The sequence below is a fragment of the Dendrobium catenatum genome, unplaced genomic scaffold (assembly GCF_001605985.2).
Source record: "Dendrobium catenatum unplaced genomic scaffold, ASM160598v2 fragScaff_scaffold_1221, whole genome shotgun sequence".
In the NCBI taxonomy this organism is placed as follows: domain Eukaryota; kingdom Viridiplantae; phylum Streptophyta; class Magnoliopsida; order Asparagales; family Orchidaceae; genus Dendrobium; species Dendrobium catenatum.
In genome coordinates, this window is record NW_021319683.1 from 1,131,241 (window position 1) to 1,152,811 (window position 21,571).

The 21,571-nt window shown below is 36.9% G+C and overlaps 1 protein-coding gene across 3 annotated transcripts; it reads right to left on the reverse strand.

The window, feature by feature from the left end:
* Window positions 1-339: 339 nt before the first annotated feature.
* Window positions 340-18,377, reverse strand: LOC110108447 (probable anion transporter 3, chloroplastic). Of its 3 annotated transcripts, XM_020839086.2 has the most exons (9): window positions 17,823-18,377; window positions 8,809-9,035; window positions 8,301-8,664; window positions 8,132-8,176; window positions 7,893-8,039; window positions 1,885-2,022; window positions 1,757-1,790; window positions 693-854; window positions 340-472 (listed from the first exon to the last, which is right to left on the reverse strand). In XM_020839086.2, exons 1-9 carry the CDS (start codon window positions 18,249-18,251, stop codon window positions 450-452), a joined length of 1,569 nt encoding a protein of 522 aa, XP_020694745.1. In that variant the 5' UTR covers window positions 18,252-18,377; the 3' UTR covers window positions 340-449. The 3 variants fall into 3 exon arrangements, with proteins under 3 accessions (XP_020694745.1, XP_020694744.1, XP_020694747.1); XM_020839085.2 differs by lacking the exon at window positions 340-472 and having other exon boundaries at window positions 480-854; window positions 17,823-18,376; XM_020839088.2 differs by lacking the exons at window positions 340-472; window positions 17,823-18,377 and having other exon boundaries at window positions 480-854; window positions 8,769-8,909.
* Between the last annotated feature and the right edge of the window lie 3,194 nt (window positions 18,378-21,571).

Consider the following 21,571-nt stretch of genomic DNA (forward strand, 5'->3'; position numbering starts at 1 on the left):
CTTTGATTGATTTACTCTAGTTGAAGCTTATTTTTGCCATTCGATAAGTGGAACTTTGTTTGAAACAGCTTTCTAACGAATTTCTATAACAGTTTTTTATTATGAAAATTTCTTCAAATCATAAAAAAATAGTGATAAAAAATTATCCCAAACGAAATAATTATCATCCCCTCCCCTCAATATAAATCCTGATATTCTCATTTTTGTGATTATTCTATAATCTCTTTTATAATATATGTTCAGCACTAATTTTATTTATCCTAAACTAATCCGTTTGATTCTTTTATAATATTGTTCTCTTAGCACTTTTGATATTTTTGTCACAGTAAATACTAATAATAACACAAATTAAATCGTAGTTATGATAGATGTTGCTTAAAATACCTGCCGTGTTCAAATGGGCAAGTTCACATGAACCGTAGTGAATTCAATAACACAGCTATAACACTTCAAGCTACTGCATCGAATTCAACTTGCTCTACTTCAAATCAGGTGCTCTCTATTCTCAAAAAAGTTCTCTAAGCACTTTTGACATTTTTGTCACAGTAAATACTAATAATAACACAAATTAAATCGTAGTTATGATAGATGTTGCTTAAAATACCTGCCGTGTTCAAAGGGGTAAGTTCACATGAACCGTAGTGAATTCAATAACACAGCTATAACACTTCAAGCTACTGCATCGAATTCAACTTGCTCTCCAGTAGCGAAGATATCCCAGAAAAGAGCACAGAACAAGTATAACAGTGAAGTAAGCAGAATAAATCCACGAAATGAACCCATCTTCTGAACGAAGAAACCCGCACCAACAGTTCCCAGAATGGCAGCCAATGTTCCAGCAGTATTAGACATTCCTGTACAAGTGAAACTAGTTAGATATGGGGGGATTTATCTACATGCCAAGAAATTTTTATATATTAATACATTTAATAAGTAAATTTTTTATACACGGGCGGAACCCGCCTTGTTCTCAGGGTTCAAAACTAATTTATTTTGCACATAATCGTTTTTCACAAATTTGTTTGTATGTGTTAGAGAAGTTCAACATAATTGGATGAAAATATCGGGAGGCTAAGAGGTTTTCCAATTTATTGAGGGGCAAATTTTGTGAAAAAAGGTCGGCTAGAGGCAAAAAGTAAAATTTGGGGAGGGGGGGATTACAAATAATCCTTGGTAAACTAAGAGTTTTAATTTTTTTAGGGGGAGCAATTGCCCTCCTCAGCACTACACAGTTCCGCCCCTCTTTATATAACATCCTAATCTCTAAATAACATCAAAATATAAATAATATCTTAAGAAAAAAATATATTTTTTTGAAGTGGAAAAATGATGAAAATGATCCATTGACACTTTATGAAATATCAAAATGATCCCCAACATGATCAAATTGAAAGATCAAAATGATTTAATTAAAGGATCATTTTGATCCCTCAAGTCTTTAAAGATGAATCAAAATAGTCTCATGACAGGATTATTTTGGTTCCTCTTTAAGGAGTTGAGGGACGAAAATGATTGTATAATATAATTGAGGATCATTTTGGTCTTCATAAAGATTTAAGGATCATTTTGATTGTTTTCTCATTTTGATATCATTTAAACACTAATTTGCTATATAAATAAATATAAAAATTAAAGTATTAGAAATATAAATACATACAAATTTCATGGTATGGAAGTAAATCCCCTTGCATATATAGATTAGTTGTGCCATATTGGCTATTATCGTACACATAAATGAATGAGGTAAATTTAGTACCATGAAGGACACCTGCATATCTTGGAGCAACTTCCTGAAAGTAGGTGGAAAGAAAAGCAGGTAAGTAGGGAAGGGAGTAGTAAACAAGGTAAATTATAACTTGCAATTCAACCATTACGTTTTCATACCTGGAAATTCACTAGAAAGCCAGAATGACTAAAAGAGCTTAATCCAAGAGCTGCAGTAAGCCAAGCAGACGCCACAGAAGGATTCTTGGCAGCATTTAGGCCAAGAAGACAAATGGCAGGACCAACAAAACCAATTGTCTGCCGAAATAAATTGAGTCGTCAAAATATAGCAGTGTGGACTAAGGGCTCTATTTGCTTGCTTCAATTTGGAAATCATAATTTTGAAAAATGATAAAAATTGTTAAATCCATTATTTGATTGGATGTAAATAAATATTAAATTTGATTTCAAATTTCACAAAGTTTTTCAAAATTTCATAAAAATAATGATTTTATCTTCATACTAAAAATGAGTGAAAACAAAATAATTATTATTGAAACATATTTTCTATTTACAAGCAACTAATTGAGCCCCCGAAACTCAGGTGTGAAATTATGATTCAAAAAAAAAAAAGAATAAATAATTTCTATCACGCTCAAGGGAGCAAATAAACTCAAGACAACTCTTCACTTCCTAACATTTTCATATAGTTTACTTGTCTTCCATAAGGACAAATGTTGATCTGAGTAATCTGATTAGATAGCTTATTACCTTATTAACTCTGAACTTTCGAATTTGCATGAATTCTTAACTCTTGCTTCAATTTGCATATTTTATTTTTCCCTATTTCATTGTTGCCCGACAGCTCTATCCAAAATCTGGTTTTTAGGTCTGTGAGGAAAGAAATCAGTTAGATTTTGGTTCAATTTATAATTAGTTTGTTTTTTTTATTTCAGTTTTAGCGAGCTGAGCTGGTCTACTCTATTTTAAAGGAATGAGCTTATAAATAGAAGGCATTCCATTTTAGTTCTATGTGAGAAGAATCAAATTCTGTTATGTTTTCCCCTCTCAAAACCGTGACTTCCCTCTCTCCCTCTATTTTTCCTCTCTCTTTCTCTCTCTAGGTGGAAGCAACAAGAGAGCAAGGTTCTCGGTCCAGAAAGGGAACCAAGGAGAATTTGTCAGAAGGTGGAGGTGCAGCTTCCAGAGGTGATCGGCTGGAAGGAGAGCAAGGTGTTGTTGCTGAAGCAGGAGAAGGAACCAACGATGAAGGAATTCAATATCCTTCCTTCTAGGTTTGTTTTTCAACAATTGATATCAGAGCTCGGTTAATAAAGATCAAGAGGAATTCAAGATCTTGTAATAAAAATAATTTCGGTGTGTTTTTCTTCCTAATTTCTTATTGTCGTTCGCTGATTTCAAGGAAATTGCATTCACTTCCTATCAAAGTGGTATCAAAAGACTTTTTTGGGACCTATGGTGGCAAAGAAAATTGATTCCTTATAAGAGTGTCTTAAAGGAAAAGTTGGCCAATTCAAATTGGCGTTTGAAGATATAATGACATCAATGGAGGAGAAGTTTTCCAACCTAGAAGTAATGATAAGGAAACTATTGGAGCTTCACACCCAATCAACAACATCAGAAGCGAGAGCACGGTTGATTGGACTGGGAAGTGGAGGAAACCCTAATATAGGGATGAGGGAGGATCGGGGGTAGAAGTTTTGGGGGACGAAGAGGAGATGCCATCTTTGGAGCTACTTCCAAGGAGAGAAAAGGTTGAATGAGTGAGATTTTTGATGGAGCTGAAAAGTTTGAAAGGAAAAGAAGACGGGGAGAATATAGAAGCATCAAATATGGTTCAACCACTCATATAGCAGTATCAAGAGGTGTTCTAGCAAGTTCAGAGGTTTCCTCATCCACAGGAATATGAGCATGCTATAATCTTGAAGGAAGGAGTCTCACCTATCAGTGTTCGTATGTACCGTCATCCCCAAATCCAGAAGGATGAGATCGAGAGATTGATTAGGGAGATGCTAGAGAAAGGGATTATTTGACCCGGTGTCAATCAATTTCTCAGTCCAGTGCTATTAGTCATGTGCTTCAGTAGCAGTTTCCTTCATTCAACCTTGAGGACAAGATGACACTTTAGGAAGGGAGTATTGATAGACCGACCGATTGATTGGGAGAGAATCAGGAGATTGTTCTAGCTGGCAGCTAGAGATTTGGGAGAATTGAATCTTCCTCTTCAATTGAACATCCAACTGAAATTACATACCCTTCCTACCATTATCATTGCCATAAGGAAGAATATTTTAAGAGCTCGGATAGAGAGAAATGACAAATAGTTGGGCTCAAAGAAGACACAAACTCAGTAGTGGCAGCAAATCCAAATAGATACAATTCAGAAGATGAATGAATAATAGATTCAAAGCTACTGTGAGGATCATCATTTTTTTGTTAATACATTGTAAAATTGGATCAAGGTGGAGATTATTAGTATTTGGTCCAATTTGTAATTAATTTTATTTCTTGATTTCAGTTTTAGTGAGTTGGTCTAGTCTCTTTTAAACGAATGAGATTATAAATAGAAGGCATTCCATTTTAGTTCTATGTGAGAAGGAATAAAATTATGTTATATTTTTCCCTCTCAAAATCGTGAGTTCCCTCTCTCCCTCTCCCCTTTATTTCTCCTCTCTCTATCTGTTGTTGGAAGCAGCAAGAGACACGGCTCTCGGTCCAGGAAGCTGGGAACCAAGGAGAATCTACTGGAAGGTGGAAGTGCAGCTGCCAGGAAGTGACAGGTTGGAAGGAGAGCAAGGTGTTGTTGCTGAAGCAAGAGGAGGAACCAACAGTGAAGGAATTCAAGATCCTTCCTTCTAGGTTTGTTTTTCAACAAAATCAAAGGTGGGTCTCTTGATTCATCATATGCCCACACGGATGTAGTTTCCAGAAGATTAGCAGCTTCGACAGTGCACATAATAATTGTTTGTGTGAGATATGACATTCTTGGAATTTATCTTTTTTCTTCTTTGACCGTGAGCATCATTAGGAATTAGCAAACAACTAGTAAGTCTCACTTGGGAATTAGGAAATGGCTAGTGAGTGCTCTTGCTATGTATATTATAATTGTAGCTTCTCTATTTTTTTATGGATCAAATCCTCTCCTCTCCAATGGATAGGTTTAGTTGAAGCCAAATCAAGTAAATATTGGTGTCTTTTAAGAAAGCTCTCTTATTTTTGTCTTTTATTTTATGGAGCCTCATTATTAATCATAGTTGATGTTTTTGCATTGTCATTTGACACTTACACACTCATTACAATAAATTGACATCAGAGCTCATAATTTTGAAGGAAAGGGAGCATCATGCAAGTGATAACCATCAGGAGAACCTGACAATAGGTGCAAACAACTGATATAAATTCTTAGGAAATTCTTTTTGTGATTTTAATTTATTGGCATAATGATGAATGAATAGATGACTCAATATGTTCTTTAATGTGTCATATTAAGTTTTTATTTCTAATTTTAAAGTGTGTATACGTAGAAAATAGATCTGGGTACTCTTTGTATTATGACACTGATGCGGACATCAGATCATGAAGATTTTCAAAGGAAGAGACGACGATTGACGACCGAGATCAGTCCACTTTATCTTAATTTGTTATTTGTAATTTTTATTTTATTATGAATTTTTCGATTTTACGCTTACTTAAGAGGGTCGTCCTATGTAAGCCTTAGGGGCATATGTGTCTTGTTTTAGTTTCTTAGGTCTATATATAGAGGCCCTTGCTTGTGTAATGTAATGTTCGATGATTAATAAAATTTTATGTTTGCACTTGTGTTCTTTGGGAAGAATCATGGATGAGATTCCTATGGAAGAAATTCATAGCTTCCACCAGCCGCAGGGTGTGATCGGGCTCGTGGCCTGATGACCCTTGGTGAATGGTAACGTAGTACCCATCAGCTGCAGTATGTGTCCGGGCTCACGGTTATCTTTCTTTCCCTAAATCCTTTCTCCTCCTCCCTTGACCGCCGGTCAAAATCCCCCAATTTCCACCGGCCAATTCTCCCATAAACCCTTTCACTTCCACAAAACCGGCCTCCCCTTGGCTCCACAAATCTCCCTTCACATTCAAAGCCTTTCCTATTTTAGCAATTCTAACTTAGTAACAAATTAAAATTTAAAAATCAAATTAAATTTAAATTTAAATTTTGTTTCTAAAATTAGGATTCTTATTTTAGGAAAGTATTTAAATTAGGTCCAGTTAATTATTTAATTGGATGCAATCTAAATATTACTCCCTAATTTAAGGTTCCAATCAAAGTCCTTTTTAATTCTCTTTCCATAACCTCTCCTCCCCCTTTAATGCCGTCAGCCCATTCCCCCTTCTTCCTCTTTGCCTCCAAAATTTAAATTCCCCTTTGATTATTTTCCTTTTATAAAAGGATTTAAGTTAGGAAAAAATTTTATTTCAAATTCTAAGTAATTTTGAATTTAAAATACTTTCCTATTTATTTCAGGAAAGTTATTTAAATTAAATCTAATTAGGTTTCTAATTGGATTTGATTTGATTTAATTATTCCTAATATTTTGATCTCAATTAAAGCAAGAAATTCAAATTTCAAATGTCCCATTTTTTCCCTTCTCATTCTACATCAGACACACTATGGCGTATTTAGGACTTTGGCTTGGTGTATCTAGGACTTTTCATATGCATGCTTTGACGTTGAATGTTTGGACCTTTAGGTTCTTTGAGTGATGCAAGGTAAATTTACCCAGGATGCTGAGATACTCAAGGTTTATAGGGCTTCCTTAATTATCGAAAAAGTTTGAGGATTGTATGTGTTATAGGGTGCAACTTCAGGAACTATTTCAATCATTTATTCTACTGTGTTGGAGCATCACACTTTGGAGAAGAAGAAAAGAGTTAGCTTTCAGGCCGTAGGAAATTTGTTAAAAAAGTTCAAGAATGAAATCTTGGGAAGATTTTGGTTGATAAAATTAATCATGTTAGCGTTGTATAGTACGTAATGGTGCTGGGTCATGCAATTGCAATATTCCATGAAAGGAGAATACCACATTAGGGGTGTGAGCATTCAGCAGTAGGTGCATGCTTAGGTTCAATGCCACAAAGACCTCTCAAAAATATTTAGCTCAGAAAACATCAATGGCCTAATAAGCTTATGTGACGTTGAGGTGTTTTAGGAGCTTAGAGTCGGTGGCTTGAAAGAAATATAGTTTTGTCACAACCTTGAGTCAAGGGGGAGAGCTGTTAATTTGACTCAATGACTTATTACCAAATTACTCCTATTATCTTATGTGAATCCTTGGGTTTTGTATGAAATCCCTTGCCTCAAGTTTCATTTTTTTCCCCATATTTTACAAGAAATTAGCTTTAAGGTTTATGAGGAAAACAATTAGAGAGAACTCTCTTGGTTTTTTTTTTTGTTTTTTTTTTTATTTTTTATATCTCTCTTGGTTCCTCACATACACTCTTAGATTTAGGGCTTATATAACATTAGAGGTTTCAACAATGCATGCAAGAAGGAAGATTTGTATAAGCCAATCTCTATATTGTAAGATTCTCAAGGATTTGTCTTTAAACACGGATGTACTTGAAAATTGAGAAAGATAGTAAGTCTCTTGTTTAGTACACCATAAATGTGACTTTTCTAAATTTTTGTGGATTTGATCCTCTCTCCTCTCTCATAAATAGAATCTTGGGTTGAAGTCAAATCATATAAATTTTGACGTCTTTTGTAGTTATTCCTGCTTTATCTTTTGTATTTTATTTTATACCACATCAATTTTAATCCTATTTGAAGCTCCATCTTCGACAATTGACACCCTCATTATAAAAACAAAGAAAAATTATGGAGAATCATGATAACCTTCCGTTGGTTAACTTATAATCATTGATAGCATATTTTTATTATAATAATTTGCAATTGTATGATCATAAATAATTAAATATTAATTCTTTTCGCTGAACTGAATGTTGAGTTATGCCATTGGTTATGAATGTAGTAAACTGAAATATAGTGTAGTAGACAGAACAAAATGTATTTGAAATGTTTGGAGTTGTTTAGAGGAATGTAAAATAAATGTAGGTGAAAGCATTCATCCTTTCAAAAAAAAAAAGCTTGGATTAATTTGTTAAACTCTCAACATATCTACACATAATACCTGCATGATTTTGCGTGTATAAGTAACGCTAACACCTTTCTTGATCAGCATGTCTGATACAGCACCAGCAGCATAACCTAGAACAGCCATCATGAACCATGGGAGTGCGCTAAACCATGCAGCTTGCCGAAGGTCAACATGATGAACCTTTACCAAGAAAAAAAAGTTCAATAGAAATTTATAATGCTAAAAGTTTAAATTTCCCGATTTTATTTATAAAACAAAACCAAGAAACATACTGTGTTGAAGTAGATTGGCATCCATGTGAGAATGACAAAATATCCCTACAAATCAAGAGAAAAAATTGTCCAATTTTGCATTATGATACGAAGGAGAACAAACAATACGTGATTTACCAAAACCTTCGGGTACTAATGAGTTGAGTACTTGAAATTTAAAAAAACTTACCCAGCTGTGCATAGCATTTGCGGAAATTAAAGTCCATGTTGGAAGTCTAGAAAGCAATTTCACCAAAGGGGGCATGATTTTTGACTTTTCATCTCTTTCTATGCGAATCAGAGGCTTCTTACCTTTAGTGATGTAGTCCAACTCATATCTTGATATTTGAGGATGTTTGTCAGGAGTACTTGTCGTTCCAGGAAGCCATACCAGCACCCAGAGAAACCCAAATAATCCAAATATCACAAAAGGCCCAAAAATCCCTGCCTTTGACATAATTATAGGGGAAATTAAGAGCCCAATGGCACTGCCAAGTTGAAATCCAGCCATTGTAATTCCAACAGCTCTTGATCGCTCAGTTTGAGGAAACCATCTATAAAAAATGACCAGCATAAATAACTCGATAAGTTTTTAAACCATACACGACCATAAGAGTGGACAAACTGAGAAGATAATAATATATTGAAAAATACTCACAATACTCTATTTATGAGAAAGAGTCTCGATCAACAACTACCTAGAAACCATGTTGTTCATGCTGGGAAGAGCAACTCCTTCTGCTATTCCTAGAAGGACTCTCATGGTGAGTAACGCCAACAAAGAAGTCTCTGCAGCCCAAGGCGTGAGAAGTGTTGCTAGGGACCAGAGAGTCACACCCCATGCCATGACAACTTTACCACCATAATGATCAACAAATGCCCCACCAATTATTGGTGACATCATGTATCCCCATAAGAAAGATGACTGCGTTTAGGAGCTGAGAAATCAGAGAATAGAAGTAAACTATAGAAAAAGAAAAAATCATATAATCCTTAAATGGTTCGATGAACTTTATTTATTTATTTATTTTTTTAAGTTCGATGAACTTGATGAGTCAGGTTACTTGGGAAAGCATAGTGTTTAAGAACGTACAAACGTACAGCTTAGGGATTCTCCATTGCAACTTGGGTGAAGTACATGCCATTATTATTTCAATGTACGGACAAGCTCCATTCCCTAGTTAGTAGTAGATTTTGTTAACCGAATAAAAGCTGCCAAAGCGGCTCCACTTACACTGTCTGCCACTCTGTCTGAGGGCTTGATCTGCAATTCTGCACCTTACAATTCAAACTGATTACTCTAATCCTAGCTGTTATTTTATTACAATTGCTGAACATGTTTCCTCTCCACTGTTACATATGGGAGGTACGGTTCTCCAGGTTGAATTGAATGAAGGAAAACCATTATGCTTGTTGCATCCTGGAATATTCGCGGCGGTAGAGAAATAATAGTCTAATGTCTTAGCATTGTACGAAGATCCAGCACACAATTAGATAAGAGAGAGAGTGTAGTGTTCATAAGAGACACCATAGTTTTTACGTGGAAACCCCTGAAAAGGGAGAAAAACCACAGGGCCTGGCCCAGTTTGAATGAATCCACTAGTATTTGCAGTTGATTAAAAATGAGGCCCTTCCTTAGGAGAAGACCTTGGCTTGATGTCACAAATGTACATCATATAGAGCGCATTATATGGTGGGAGTTACAATAATCAACATAGATGTGTTTGTTTGGTTGGAAGGACCATAGTCGGCATAAGACACGGGTTCGAAAGACCGTGATAGAAGGGCAGTACTCTGGGCGTCAAGTGGTGGCCCGGATGAAGTACGGGAGTCAGGTGGTGGCCTGGCATAAGCTCACGGCCTCAAATGGTGGTCCGGCGGAAGTTCGGGCGTCAGGTAGTGGCCTGGTGGAGCACATGGCCTCAAATGCCCGGTAGAAATCCGGAAATAAGGTGGTGGCCTGGTGGAGCATATGGCCTCAAGTGGTGGTCCGACGGAAGTACGGGCCTCAGGTGGTGGTCTGGCGGAGCTTAGGGCCTCATGTGGTGGTCCGGCGGAGTAACAATGTCAGGAGGTGGTCCGGCAGAGGTCCGGGACTCATGTGGTGGTCCGGCGGAGGTCCGGGACTCATGTGGTGGTCCAACGGAGCTCATAGCCTCAGGTGATGGTCCGGCGGAGCAACGACGTCAGGAGGTGGTCGTGCGGAGGTGAGGGCTTTAAGTGGTGGTCCGGCGGAAGTCTGGGTCTCAGGTGGTGGTCCGGTAGAGCACAAGGTCTCAAGTGGTGGTCCGGCGGAAGTCCGGGCCTCGGGTGGTGGTCCGGCGGAGCTCAGGCCACAGGTGTTGGTCCGGCGGAGGTGAGGGCTTCCAGTGGTGGTCCGGTGGAGCTCAGGCCTCAGGTGGTGGTTTGGTAGAAGTCCTGGCCTCAGGTGGTGGTCTGAAAAAGGTGAGGGCCTCATGTGGTGGTCCGGTAGAAGTCCGGGCCTCAGGTGGTGTTCCGGCAAAAGTCCGGGCCTCAGGTGGTGGTCCAGCAAAGGTGAGGGCCTCAGGAGGTGGTCCGGCAGAAGTCAGGGCCTCAGGTGGTGTTCTGGCAGAAGTCAGGGCCTCAGGTGGTGGTCCGGCAAAGGTGAGGGCCTCAGGTGGTGGTCCGGCGGAACTCAGGCGGTGGTTGAGGAGGAACTTTTTCCTTCCTTGCTTCTCTTCTTCATTCTCTTCTCTTCTTCCTTCGATCCTCCTCTCAAGAGAGGGGTCTATTAAAAGATTTTTGGAGTGGCATGGCCTGTAAATAGGTGAGAGATCAAGGGTAAATGGGGAGTGGTTAGACGGACGGCCGATGTTGAATCCCTTGATCATGGACCATTTGATGGACATTTGTATGCCTTAGTGATGTCAGAATTCAATGATCTTAGGTTCGTTGGATTCGTCTCGTTGAGCCTCTTGATTCGTCTATAAGCACGTCATGTTTGGAAACCGTTTGGTATTCCAAATTGTGGTTCGAACCTTCCAATAGTGCTTCGGCTCCTTGATTTGGAGCCATTTGGACTCGGATTGAGTCGAATTTGGTGGTGTTGGGTTTGTAATTTTGGAAGTTTCCAACTTGATTTTGCATCGAGATTCATGCCCTATCAAGATAATTTTTTGATGACGTATCACTGCTTACCTTTACTTTTTCTTTCTCATGCTACTACTCTTCCTTCTTAAACTTTATGTTTTGTAGAAACTTTGCTGCAGCAATCTAGGAAAGAAGCGTCAACATGGTATCACAGCCATGTAAGCCCCACGGCTTGTAGATTCTCGGTAAGGGTTCTTTACCTATGGCCATCATGGAATCTGAAGTTTCTATGACTAGCAATGTCGAAGCTGTTTTGCTGGTCGGTAGTTCTACAATACCCCGGCAACTTAAATTTTTAATGTCGACGGTAAAGAATTTTTAATGGCGAGCTTAAGTGCTTAAGGTGTTTCGTGCCAATGGATTCGAAGGGTATTTGGATGTGTCAGACTATGCATAAGCCGTTGGTTACTCACTTTCATCTTCTCAAGCATTTACTTTGATACCTTCAAGGAACTTTAAATTTTGGGCTTTCTATTCTTCCCGGTGATTTACAATTGAGAGCTTATTCTAAATCTAATTGGGCAGGAGATTTTCTTGATCGAAATGCTATTGTGCCTTTCTTGTCGACACTCTTATTTCTTGGAGTGTTAATAAACAAACAAAGTAGCTTGATCATCTACTGAAGTTGAATATCATGCTTTAGCTACTACAGCGGCTGATCTTATTTGGTTATATCATTTGTTACAAGAATTTCAGTTCTCTAGTTCACAACCTACTCCATCATATTGTGATAACATTTTTGATGTAAATCAAAGTAGGAATTGCGATTGAAAATTAAAATGAAAATTATTCAAAGCTTTGTCAAAACAAATTTTATTACCAACAAAATAAAGGAGTAAATCGTTCTAGGTCATTAACTTGCTTAGGCGAAGACTTGCTTTGAGATAACCAAACAATTCATAACATTCAAAGATAAAAAGAAATACTTAAATGCTCGTCACAAAAATCCCACAATTAATAATAAAGAAGTTCACCTTGAGTACCCTTTTCTCTCTCTCTGTTCACTCTTGGGCTTTAGCGGAGGAGAAAGAACCATGCGAGGATGAGGAGCACCACTACGATGAAGGCGACGAAAGACTGCTTAGGTGGCAAGTAGAGAGAGAAAAGATTGAGAGGGGTGGCCGGCCAAGCAAGTAGGAGGGAGAAGGTTGTGGTTAATTAGTGGGGCCCAAGAGATTAAATCAAATCTGATGTGTAAATTTCAGATTTAATTTAAATTTTGGGAAGTTTCCAAAGAGGGGGTAAGAGGGAGAGAATTTGAATTTGAATTTCAGAAATTAAGCCTCAATTAAGTTCCTTTCCTATTGTTGGTGAGACACATAAGGAAAGTGTTAATGAGGAATTCATTGATGGAATTTGAAATTCTAATCCAAGGAGGATGTTTGGCGGACTGATTCCCGTGAATGGAAAGCTCGGCACAGTGAAAGGGAGCTAGCCGATTGGCCTGGGTCGGCTGCTAGCACAGCTGGCGGCCAAAACAGGGGGGAGATCGTCTGTCTGGTGAAAGGAAATGGCTGTATCGGGTGGTAGGGGGGGCGGGAAGGCAAGGAAGAACGTGGAGGTGATCGGGTGAGAGGGATTTTCGGGATTTGGCTGCAGGGGAAGGGGCGGCTGTGTGGAGGGATTGGTGGGGGAGGAAGAAACAGTGAATTCACAGGTTAAAACCAAGAGCTCGCTGGGCGGGCTGTTGGGTATTGCTGGCGGAGCCTCTCCTAGGTCTCCTCTCTCCTTTCTCTCGAGCTCTCAAGCAAGAAGACGAAAGAAAATTTCAGAAAATTTCATTAATCAAACATCAACCTCATACAACAAGAAGAGACCCCTTTATAAAGGTCTCAAAGCATGAAAGAAAAAAAAGACTCATATGCCCCTTGGGCTACAACAAACACTACGCCTTCATAAGGGTGAAATCGTCACTAGTACAAGAAATAAAAGATGCATAAAATAAAAATAACATAAAAGACATGACAACATCAAAAATATAAACTCCCGATCGTAGCCGTCGATCTACGATTCCTTCGTCGATAAACCTGCCTAAAATGTCTGTCGATGACCTCATCAATTTTATCACAAGCTCTAGCTAATAATCCAATCTTTCATGCGCGCACCAAACATATTGAAGTGGAATATCACTTCATTCGTGATTGCATCAAGTCCAAGGTAGTTATTGTTCATCAAATGGCTTCCAATGATCAGATTGTTGATGCCTTCACAAAGATTCTCTCTAGACCTCGGTTTTTAGTACTGCGTGAGAAGCTCATGATCTCTTCGATACCATCAACTTGTGGGGACCTGTAACCAAATAAAATCTTCCAAAGCAGCTCCACTTACACTGTCTGCCACTGTCTCTGATGGCTTGACCTGCACCTTATAATTATAATTGATTCCTCTAACCCTAACCATTAGTTTATTACAATTGCTGCACATGTAATGATTTGGTTTCCTCTCTACTATTACATATGGGTGGGAGGTATTGTAATATCAAAAATCTGCTCCAGGATCGTCAATTTTGCTCTAGAATGTGCCAAGTTTTGCTCCAGGTGATTTTCTGTACATATCGTCCAGGCCGATTTGGACATCGTCCAGGACGATTGGCACTGTAGAAAATATCGGCCTGCGAATAGTTCTGGGAACCGTCCTACTTCTTTCTCCTGTTGCTATTCTGCTTTCTTGATGTGGACTCAAGTTATGCTACAAGCTCTGAAGAGGGAGGCCTATTTACTTCTTCCATTTACACTTTTTACCACCACTTAGCGATTCTCTGCTCTTATAACTAATTAAAGGACTATAGCATAGCATATTCCCCATTTCCTGTTTTTCTGCTTTTAGAAATATATTATTCCGGGAGAAAAGGAGAGGTATACATATAGAAACTGAACTCATAGGAAAAGCATATTGAATATTATCAATAGTTTTACTGATTGTTTAACCTTTGGTTCTCTGTTTCTTTCGTTTCTTGTCTCTGGTTCCTTTCCTGTTGCATTGCTTCCATAGTTCCATAGCATTTCTTAAACTTTACGTTTTGTAGAAACTTTCCTGCAGCAAGCTAGGAAAGAAGCGCCAACAGATTTTACAGCCCTAGATAGCAGAATGCTTGTGAAGGACTGATAAAATAAATGGAAAGAGAACTTCAGCTGATTGAAAAATGATTTATGACGCAATGCAACTTGGCCTGCTAGTTGGGAGCTTTGGCCACTAACTAAGAGGTCTTGAGTTCTGAGTCTTGTGTATGTGATGTGTGTTTGAATTTGTCTTAATTGACTTAAATGTCCAAAAAAAAAAAGATTTACGGAAGAGTGAATTTTTTTAGCAATTTTCGGAAGTTTCAATTTTATTTAAATCCTTCTACGAAATATATCAAAAGTACCTCCGTCATTGTATGTTATATACATTACCAATATTTTAAAAAATTCATTGTTTATAGAAGAGGGAGGGAGGGAGTTGTCATATTCCGTGCTTTGTATCATATCAGTTTGCCTGCTTATTTACAAATGGCCAGAGAGCCAAGGTCATGGCAATTCTTCTTTCAATAAGCGAATATCAAGTCAGATGTAATTTAAAGATGTTGTGCTGCCTGCTGTATCACATTGCCATAAGGCCTTTTTTGTTGAAATAGTAAAAGAAAATGTCATGCCCTTTATGACCAAAGGATTGCTCAGTATCAAGAAAAAATAACCAGGCTCAAGGGCTCAAGGCCCGCTTGTGCTTTTAACAAATTCTAAACTTTTTGAACCCAAGTAGTATATATCCCGTTGCATTATATTAAGCTAAGGCTATCTTTTGTTTCATATTTTGATCTTGGTATAAATCATAGAACATGTAGATTCCTTCCCCTTTGAACAAGAAACAGAATAAATAGTGTAAAATTAGGAAGTCAACCTTTTAAAACACCACTATCATGTTATATTTCCCAATTTCATATATTATAATCAAATGTAAGTGTTACCCATTCAATAGTAATCATGTTATGCGTTATTTTTAGATAACATCGTCTATGTTGTGTCGACAACAATTTCTATTTGATAATTCTTCTTGTTACTGGTCCAAGAAGAATAACGAAACCTATGGAAGGAACTTAAATAAAGTCAAGCAAAGAATCCGGGTAATGCAGATTATAGAATCTTCACTCTTATCAACTGCTTCAAACTTATGACTCAGTACTGAAGTTCACGTTTTCAAAAATAAAAACAGAGAAACCTAGCTAAAATAAATGTATAATACTGCGGCATAACCTCGAGGTTTTTTTTTTTTTCTTTGGTCCTTAAGAGTATTCCATGCATGCTTACAGAAAAATTGGTAAATTTAGAAATCCAGATATTTGGTCATTCACCAAAAAGCATATTATTCTATACTTGAAATGAATGGCTTCGAAGAATGCTCTTGGCCAAGCATCTGCAAATTTTAACTAAGAAAATAAGGCCTCAGGGTGGAGAATACTTGCTGTTAATGCAACTGCATTGCACTATAGGCGTTCTAAAAGAAGTGTGAATCCACCTCTTAGAATCTTGCACGAAATTCTGCAACTATCTTTCCAGAGATAAAAATCAACTGAAAGGGGAAAAGCAGATTTAGGGATGCAAATGCTGTACACTCATAATCCTCCAATACAAACTTGATGTAAATTTTTCAGGGAAAAAAAAAAAAACGGGAGGTCATTGTCTTAGCACTGGGTTACAAACCCCAAAACAATCCTAAAGGTTCAAGCAAAAGATCTCCATGGCACTGGATTGCCAAATCAATAGGAATCTTCCATAAAATCCTCCCTTTATTCTAAAGTTTGATCCAACTCCACAAATCCAATTTCACTCTATTAACAACCTACCTTGAAAATTTAACTACGTTTACCTTCATCATCTTATTCTAGGGCAATTATTTCTTCCTTGCATTTTTTGTTTATTTAAGATCTAACTTTTAGAGTTGAGGCTTAATAATTCAAATAAAAAAGTGCCTTAAGAGTTTTGTGTGATAAGAAGATACCTAAGATTTGTGTGATAAGACAAAATTTTATAAAATAAGAGTTAAGCTGATGATGTTAAATGGATGTGAATGTTAGACTATAAAAAAGTTATTGATATATAAGTTTAATATAACAAAAAATGAGAATGCAAAGATGGATATACGGTAAATTTAGGAAGGATGAATTAATAAGTGACTATATTAAAGAAAAATTTAGAATGATGTCTATGGAAGACAAGGTTATTAAAAATATACATAGTTGGTTTGGACACATACAATGATATAGGTAGAAAATGTGCCTATTGGACAAGGTGTTAAAATTAGTGCCGGAGAATTCAAAAGAAAAAAAAGTTAAACATGAGATTAAATTAGCAGATGTTGTTCAAAATACTTTGTGAATAATATGTTTAATATCTCAGACAACACTCATCATGAATGAATGAAAAATGAGAATTCATAACCCCTACCGCAATAGTTGGGATAAGGCTAATAATGCAGATTTGAACCATAACACTATAATAAAAATATATATTTAAGTCACAATCAATTATTATCCCTACTTGAAATTGGACATAGTAGTCCACCCATTCCTTCATAAAATTAGATTATATTTGTAACTGAAATTGCGGAACAAAAGAATTAATTGTATCATAATATTCTTATAAGTAATTAGTTTAATAGACACATCACAAACCAGATTCACCTCAGCCAGTTTATCTCTTAAAAAACTTTTCAATTCTACTACTATCCCTACTATATTTCTATTACTTATCTTCTATATAAAACAAAAGCTTATATCCATTTCTGATGCATTTAAATTTCTCCCCTTTTGATTTAATTTCATGCAAACAAATAAACTTTATTTTGCCAACTATTAGCCTTCTTGTTTGAAGTCTTGAAAGCAAATCTAATATTGCTTTTAGGCTAACCCTTGTCCACTTTCCACAGCAATTAAGTTATAGTGCATACCATAGTCAACCTTCCCCTACATGTCATCACAATTAAATTAAATTATAAGCATCACTTTCCAGTGACATACTTGTCAACTCTTGACTGCTTTTCCCCTCAATTGAGTCGGTCATCTTTCCCATTTTTATATATTTGTTCAAATGCTAGCAAAAAATACTCAGATTTTTTAAGAGAGTTTCGGTGCAGGTTTATGATCCCCAACTTTTCTACTTACACCAACTCTCAACCTTCCTCATAGAGCTTGGGAATGAGACCCAGTTTTCCTCCTAATCACCTAGACACGCCAAAAGGCTGCATGTCTCTCTATTTAGGGGTACTCTCTTTGCCACTTATAGCTCTCGCCCAAACCACCCAAAAAGATCGCAGAGACATATCATCTATTCTTCCCCCCTCATTTGAGCCTTGATTTGGTTTTGGAAGGAGCATACTGAAACCCAAGGGTTATTCTCATACAAGGTCCAACGACAATCTCTCCAGCACAATACTCCATTTCTCAAAATAGCACCTCATGAAAGATTTAAGGAAGAATCCTAAGATTCTCCACAAAATCCCCATTAGTCGAACTGATACCAAAAACTAGATAACATTGAAGTCATGATTTGAAGATTGTCAGGCATATACGTTAGAAGAATAGGAAGGACTGCTTCAATGCATATTGCCGTAATTTGAGAAATAATACCTGAACAATCCCCGAAAACGACTGGCTCCATCCACGAGCTTTGGAGAGGGGAACGATCGCCACAGACATCACTACCCGATCGGCATTGCACAGCGCCAAAGCCAACCCCAGCATCGCTACCACCTTAACCCTCTCGGAGGTGACGAATTCCAATAAGGTTGGGCTCTGCAGTTCATTCTCAGGCAAGAATGAGCCAGAAGCGCTGTTCCTAGAGATCCCCCGTTGAACTATTCTTCGAATCTCGCTTTTGGGAAACACCCATTGAAGGGGACCTTGTGAAGTTCGTCTTCCGACCGAGAGCTGGGAGAAGCGAGGCGGAAGGCCATTACCAGATATCGAACTGGAGGCCGCCCGTCGACTGGGTTCTCGAGAAATTGAAGTAAAAGGATGACAACTAACTCGATCAACGGAGTGTTGGAGAAGACTCATAGCTGCGGCCACGCTGAGACACTTCGTTAGATAGCAAAGCAGAAGCCTGGATCCCAAGCCGACGGCCGTTGACAGAACTGGAACTAATTTAGTGAATATAATAAGAATAACACAGATCTTTTGGATTGGAGCTTAAGCTATTCATTAAGAGATTTTGAATTTGAATCTTATGTATATATATATAATATGTGTATAAGTAAATAATATAATAAGAACAAAAAGTTTCGTCATCACAATTTTTTGGAATAATTTGCACATAACTTTTTTCAACATAATCAAAATAGATTTGATCGGATATGAATAATTAGGAGAATTTCAATTTCATTAAAATTAATGATGAAATTGAATGTCTTGATTAACTTAAAAATTATTTAATTCTAACACTATCAGCAGAGTTAAATACTCAAAGAATGATAAAAGATCAAGGGATTTAATATGGCTTATTTAATGGAGTGTTAATTTCAAATTTTAGTCATATTTATGAAACATGTCATTCTAAAAATTTATAAATAAATTCTTATTCTTTGCATGAAAAGTATTTTTGGTTTAGATTCAAAAAAGGTAAGAGACTTGTAAAATCACAAAGCTCCACAGGATCATCACTATCAAATCATCATTGAATCGCCATAAGTGAACCAAAGCTCCATTTCTTTTGTTGGAAAATGGCCACCACTGTCAAATTGATGCCACCCAATCTCCAACTACGATCGCCCTATTACGACCAGTTAATTATTGATGTTCAATTATGGTTCTATGATCATCATTATCTGATTATGATCTTCTAATCATCATTGCTTGATTATGATCCGCCAACCAATGTCACCTAACCAATATCCTTTTGCCCACTATCACTTGATTACAATCATCTGATTATTATGACTTAACTTTGATTATATAACCATCTTGTCTGATTAAGATATTTCAATCACCATTTACTAACTACAATCCTCTGAACATTATTGCTTGATTATTATCCTCTAACCACCGTCATCTAATTGCAATTTTTCAACTACCATTGTTTGACTATGTTCCTTTAATCGTGTCTCCATATTACAGTCCTCCAACCACTATCGCACAATAATGATCATCTGGATATTATAACCTCAATATAATTCTTCGACCAACATCCCTCAATAATGTTCCTTCAACTACGATGTCCCCCGACTACGATCCTTCGATCATTGTCTCTTGATTAGGATCCTTCAACTACTATTGCAAGACTATAGTCCTCCGACCATACCCCAAACTACAATCCTCCGTCCACTATCATCTGACTATAATTCTCTCGTTTGACAAGGGCCTCTTGAATATTGTCGACAGGCTATGATCTTTCAACTACCATCGCTCGACTACGACCCTCTAATAGCCATCGCCCAGTTATAATCCTTTAACCATTATCCTCCAATTATCTTCTCCAACCACCATCACTCGACTACGATCTCTCGATCACTATCACCCAACTATCGCCCTTCGACAATTATTACCTCATTACAATCCTCTAACCATCATGACCCGACATTGGTGCGACAACTACCTCGCTAAACTATGGTCCTCTGAGAACTATTACCTTTTTTAAATTTCTCGATCATCGTTGCCTGACTACTACTCTTCAACCACAGTTGCTCAACTACATTTGTAAGAACCTAATATTTTTTAAAATAAATTTAAAAATGAAAAAACTCTAAATGTATGTTTGATTTAGAGCACTATGGCACTGAGATTGTGAACGTCGTGGCACTAGCCTATAAGAGCAGCAGTGCAAGAAGTTGTCGCTGCGGCATTGAACGCTCTGTTATATAATAATTCTAAATTTAACATGCAACACTTTGATGCTTGGTAGTGTTGTAACTAGTGTTGCAACGCTACACACTAAAAGGAGTTTATTCATTTAAACAATAATGACTATTGAATTGACATATGAGTAATTGAGTTTTGGGAAAGGGAGTGTATAGATTAAATTTATGAATATCATTGTAACCTAACTATGAAATTATCAATCATATTAAATTCTTGCATTAATTTATTTAGGATTGATAAAGGGATAAAGAAAAAATTGATATTCAAATTCATTAATATGAATATGAAAAAATAAAAAAAGAAAGAAAGAAAAAAAAAAAGAATAAGAAAGATGAGTACATTTAAAAATTAGTATCCGTTAAAGTTCAGTTCCAAAAAGCATATGAATACCTAAATCAAATAGGACAAGATAAGTGAACTAATATATGTGATGTTGCACTAATGAACTTCTAATTTAAATGCAAGCATAACTAGTCTCCAAATGATATATTATTCATATCTAAAATCAGAAGTCAAAACTTTCATATACACTTACAATGGATAAGCTCAATTTAAGAAATAACAAGGATGATTAATTAGGCTAATTATTTATAACTATTCAAATTAACATTCAAACTTTGATCATTCTAAATTTCATCTAGAAATTGAAGTATGTTATTACATTTTAATAATTTTAAATTATTAATTTTTATCTAGGCTAATAAACAAAACAATAGATGATTGCACCATTACTTCACTTAAGCAAGAGTTTAAGTGAAAATATGATGTTTTAGTTGATATTGTGTAGAAAATATTCATAAATAAGGAGAAAATTTCACAAGTGTTGAACTAGCGCCATAGTGCTCCTACCAGCGATGCATCATTTATAATGTCTCGGTGCCAGATCAAGAAATCATAGGGATAGAGCCTAGGGAAAATGGAAAATAATTCAATTCCTTATATAAGTCAAGGTCAATACCACAATGTTTCATAGTGACGTAACATTGAAAATAAATGTCACAACGCCCGAGTCTTGGGAATTTGAGCGTTGGAGCACCGAACATTATAACACAGTAGTACTAGACTTCACATTCAAAAGCCGCAATGCTCAACTTTTACATTGCAATGGCTAGAATATAAGTAACAATAGAGTGAAGGATTTTTCATCTTAGCGTTGCATAGATATTCAGCACACAAACAGAAGATAATAAACCCTAGAAAAATACCACATATTTTTAATGTGGAAACCATAGAAAAGTTAAAAATAATGGGACTTGGCTTAGTTCAAATGATTCCACTAGTAGTTGAGTAGATTACAAATCTTGAAACCGTCCTTTAAGTCGAAGACGGTGAAATTACAATAAAAGGGAGAGTTGAGTGAAAATTCGGTGTCAATCAGCGGCCAAGTGGAAGTCCGGCGTAAGTTGTCTATAGAGCAGAAATCTGGCGTTGATTGGTGGCTGGGCAAAATTCTGGCGTTAATTTGCATCCTGGTGAAAAAATTGGCGATAGTCCGACGCTAGTCTGTAAAACCCGCAAAAAGC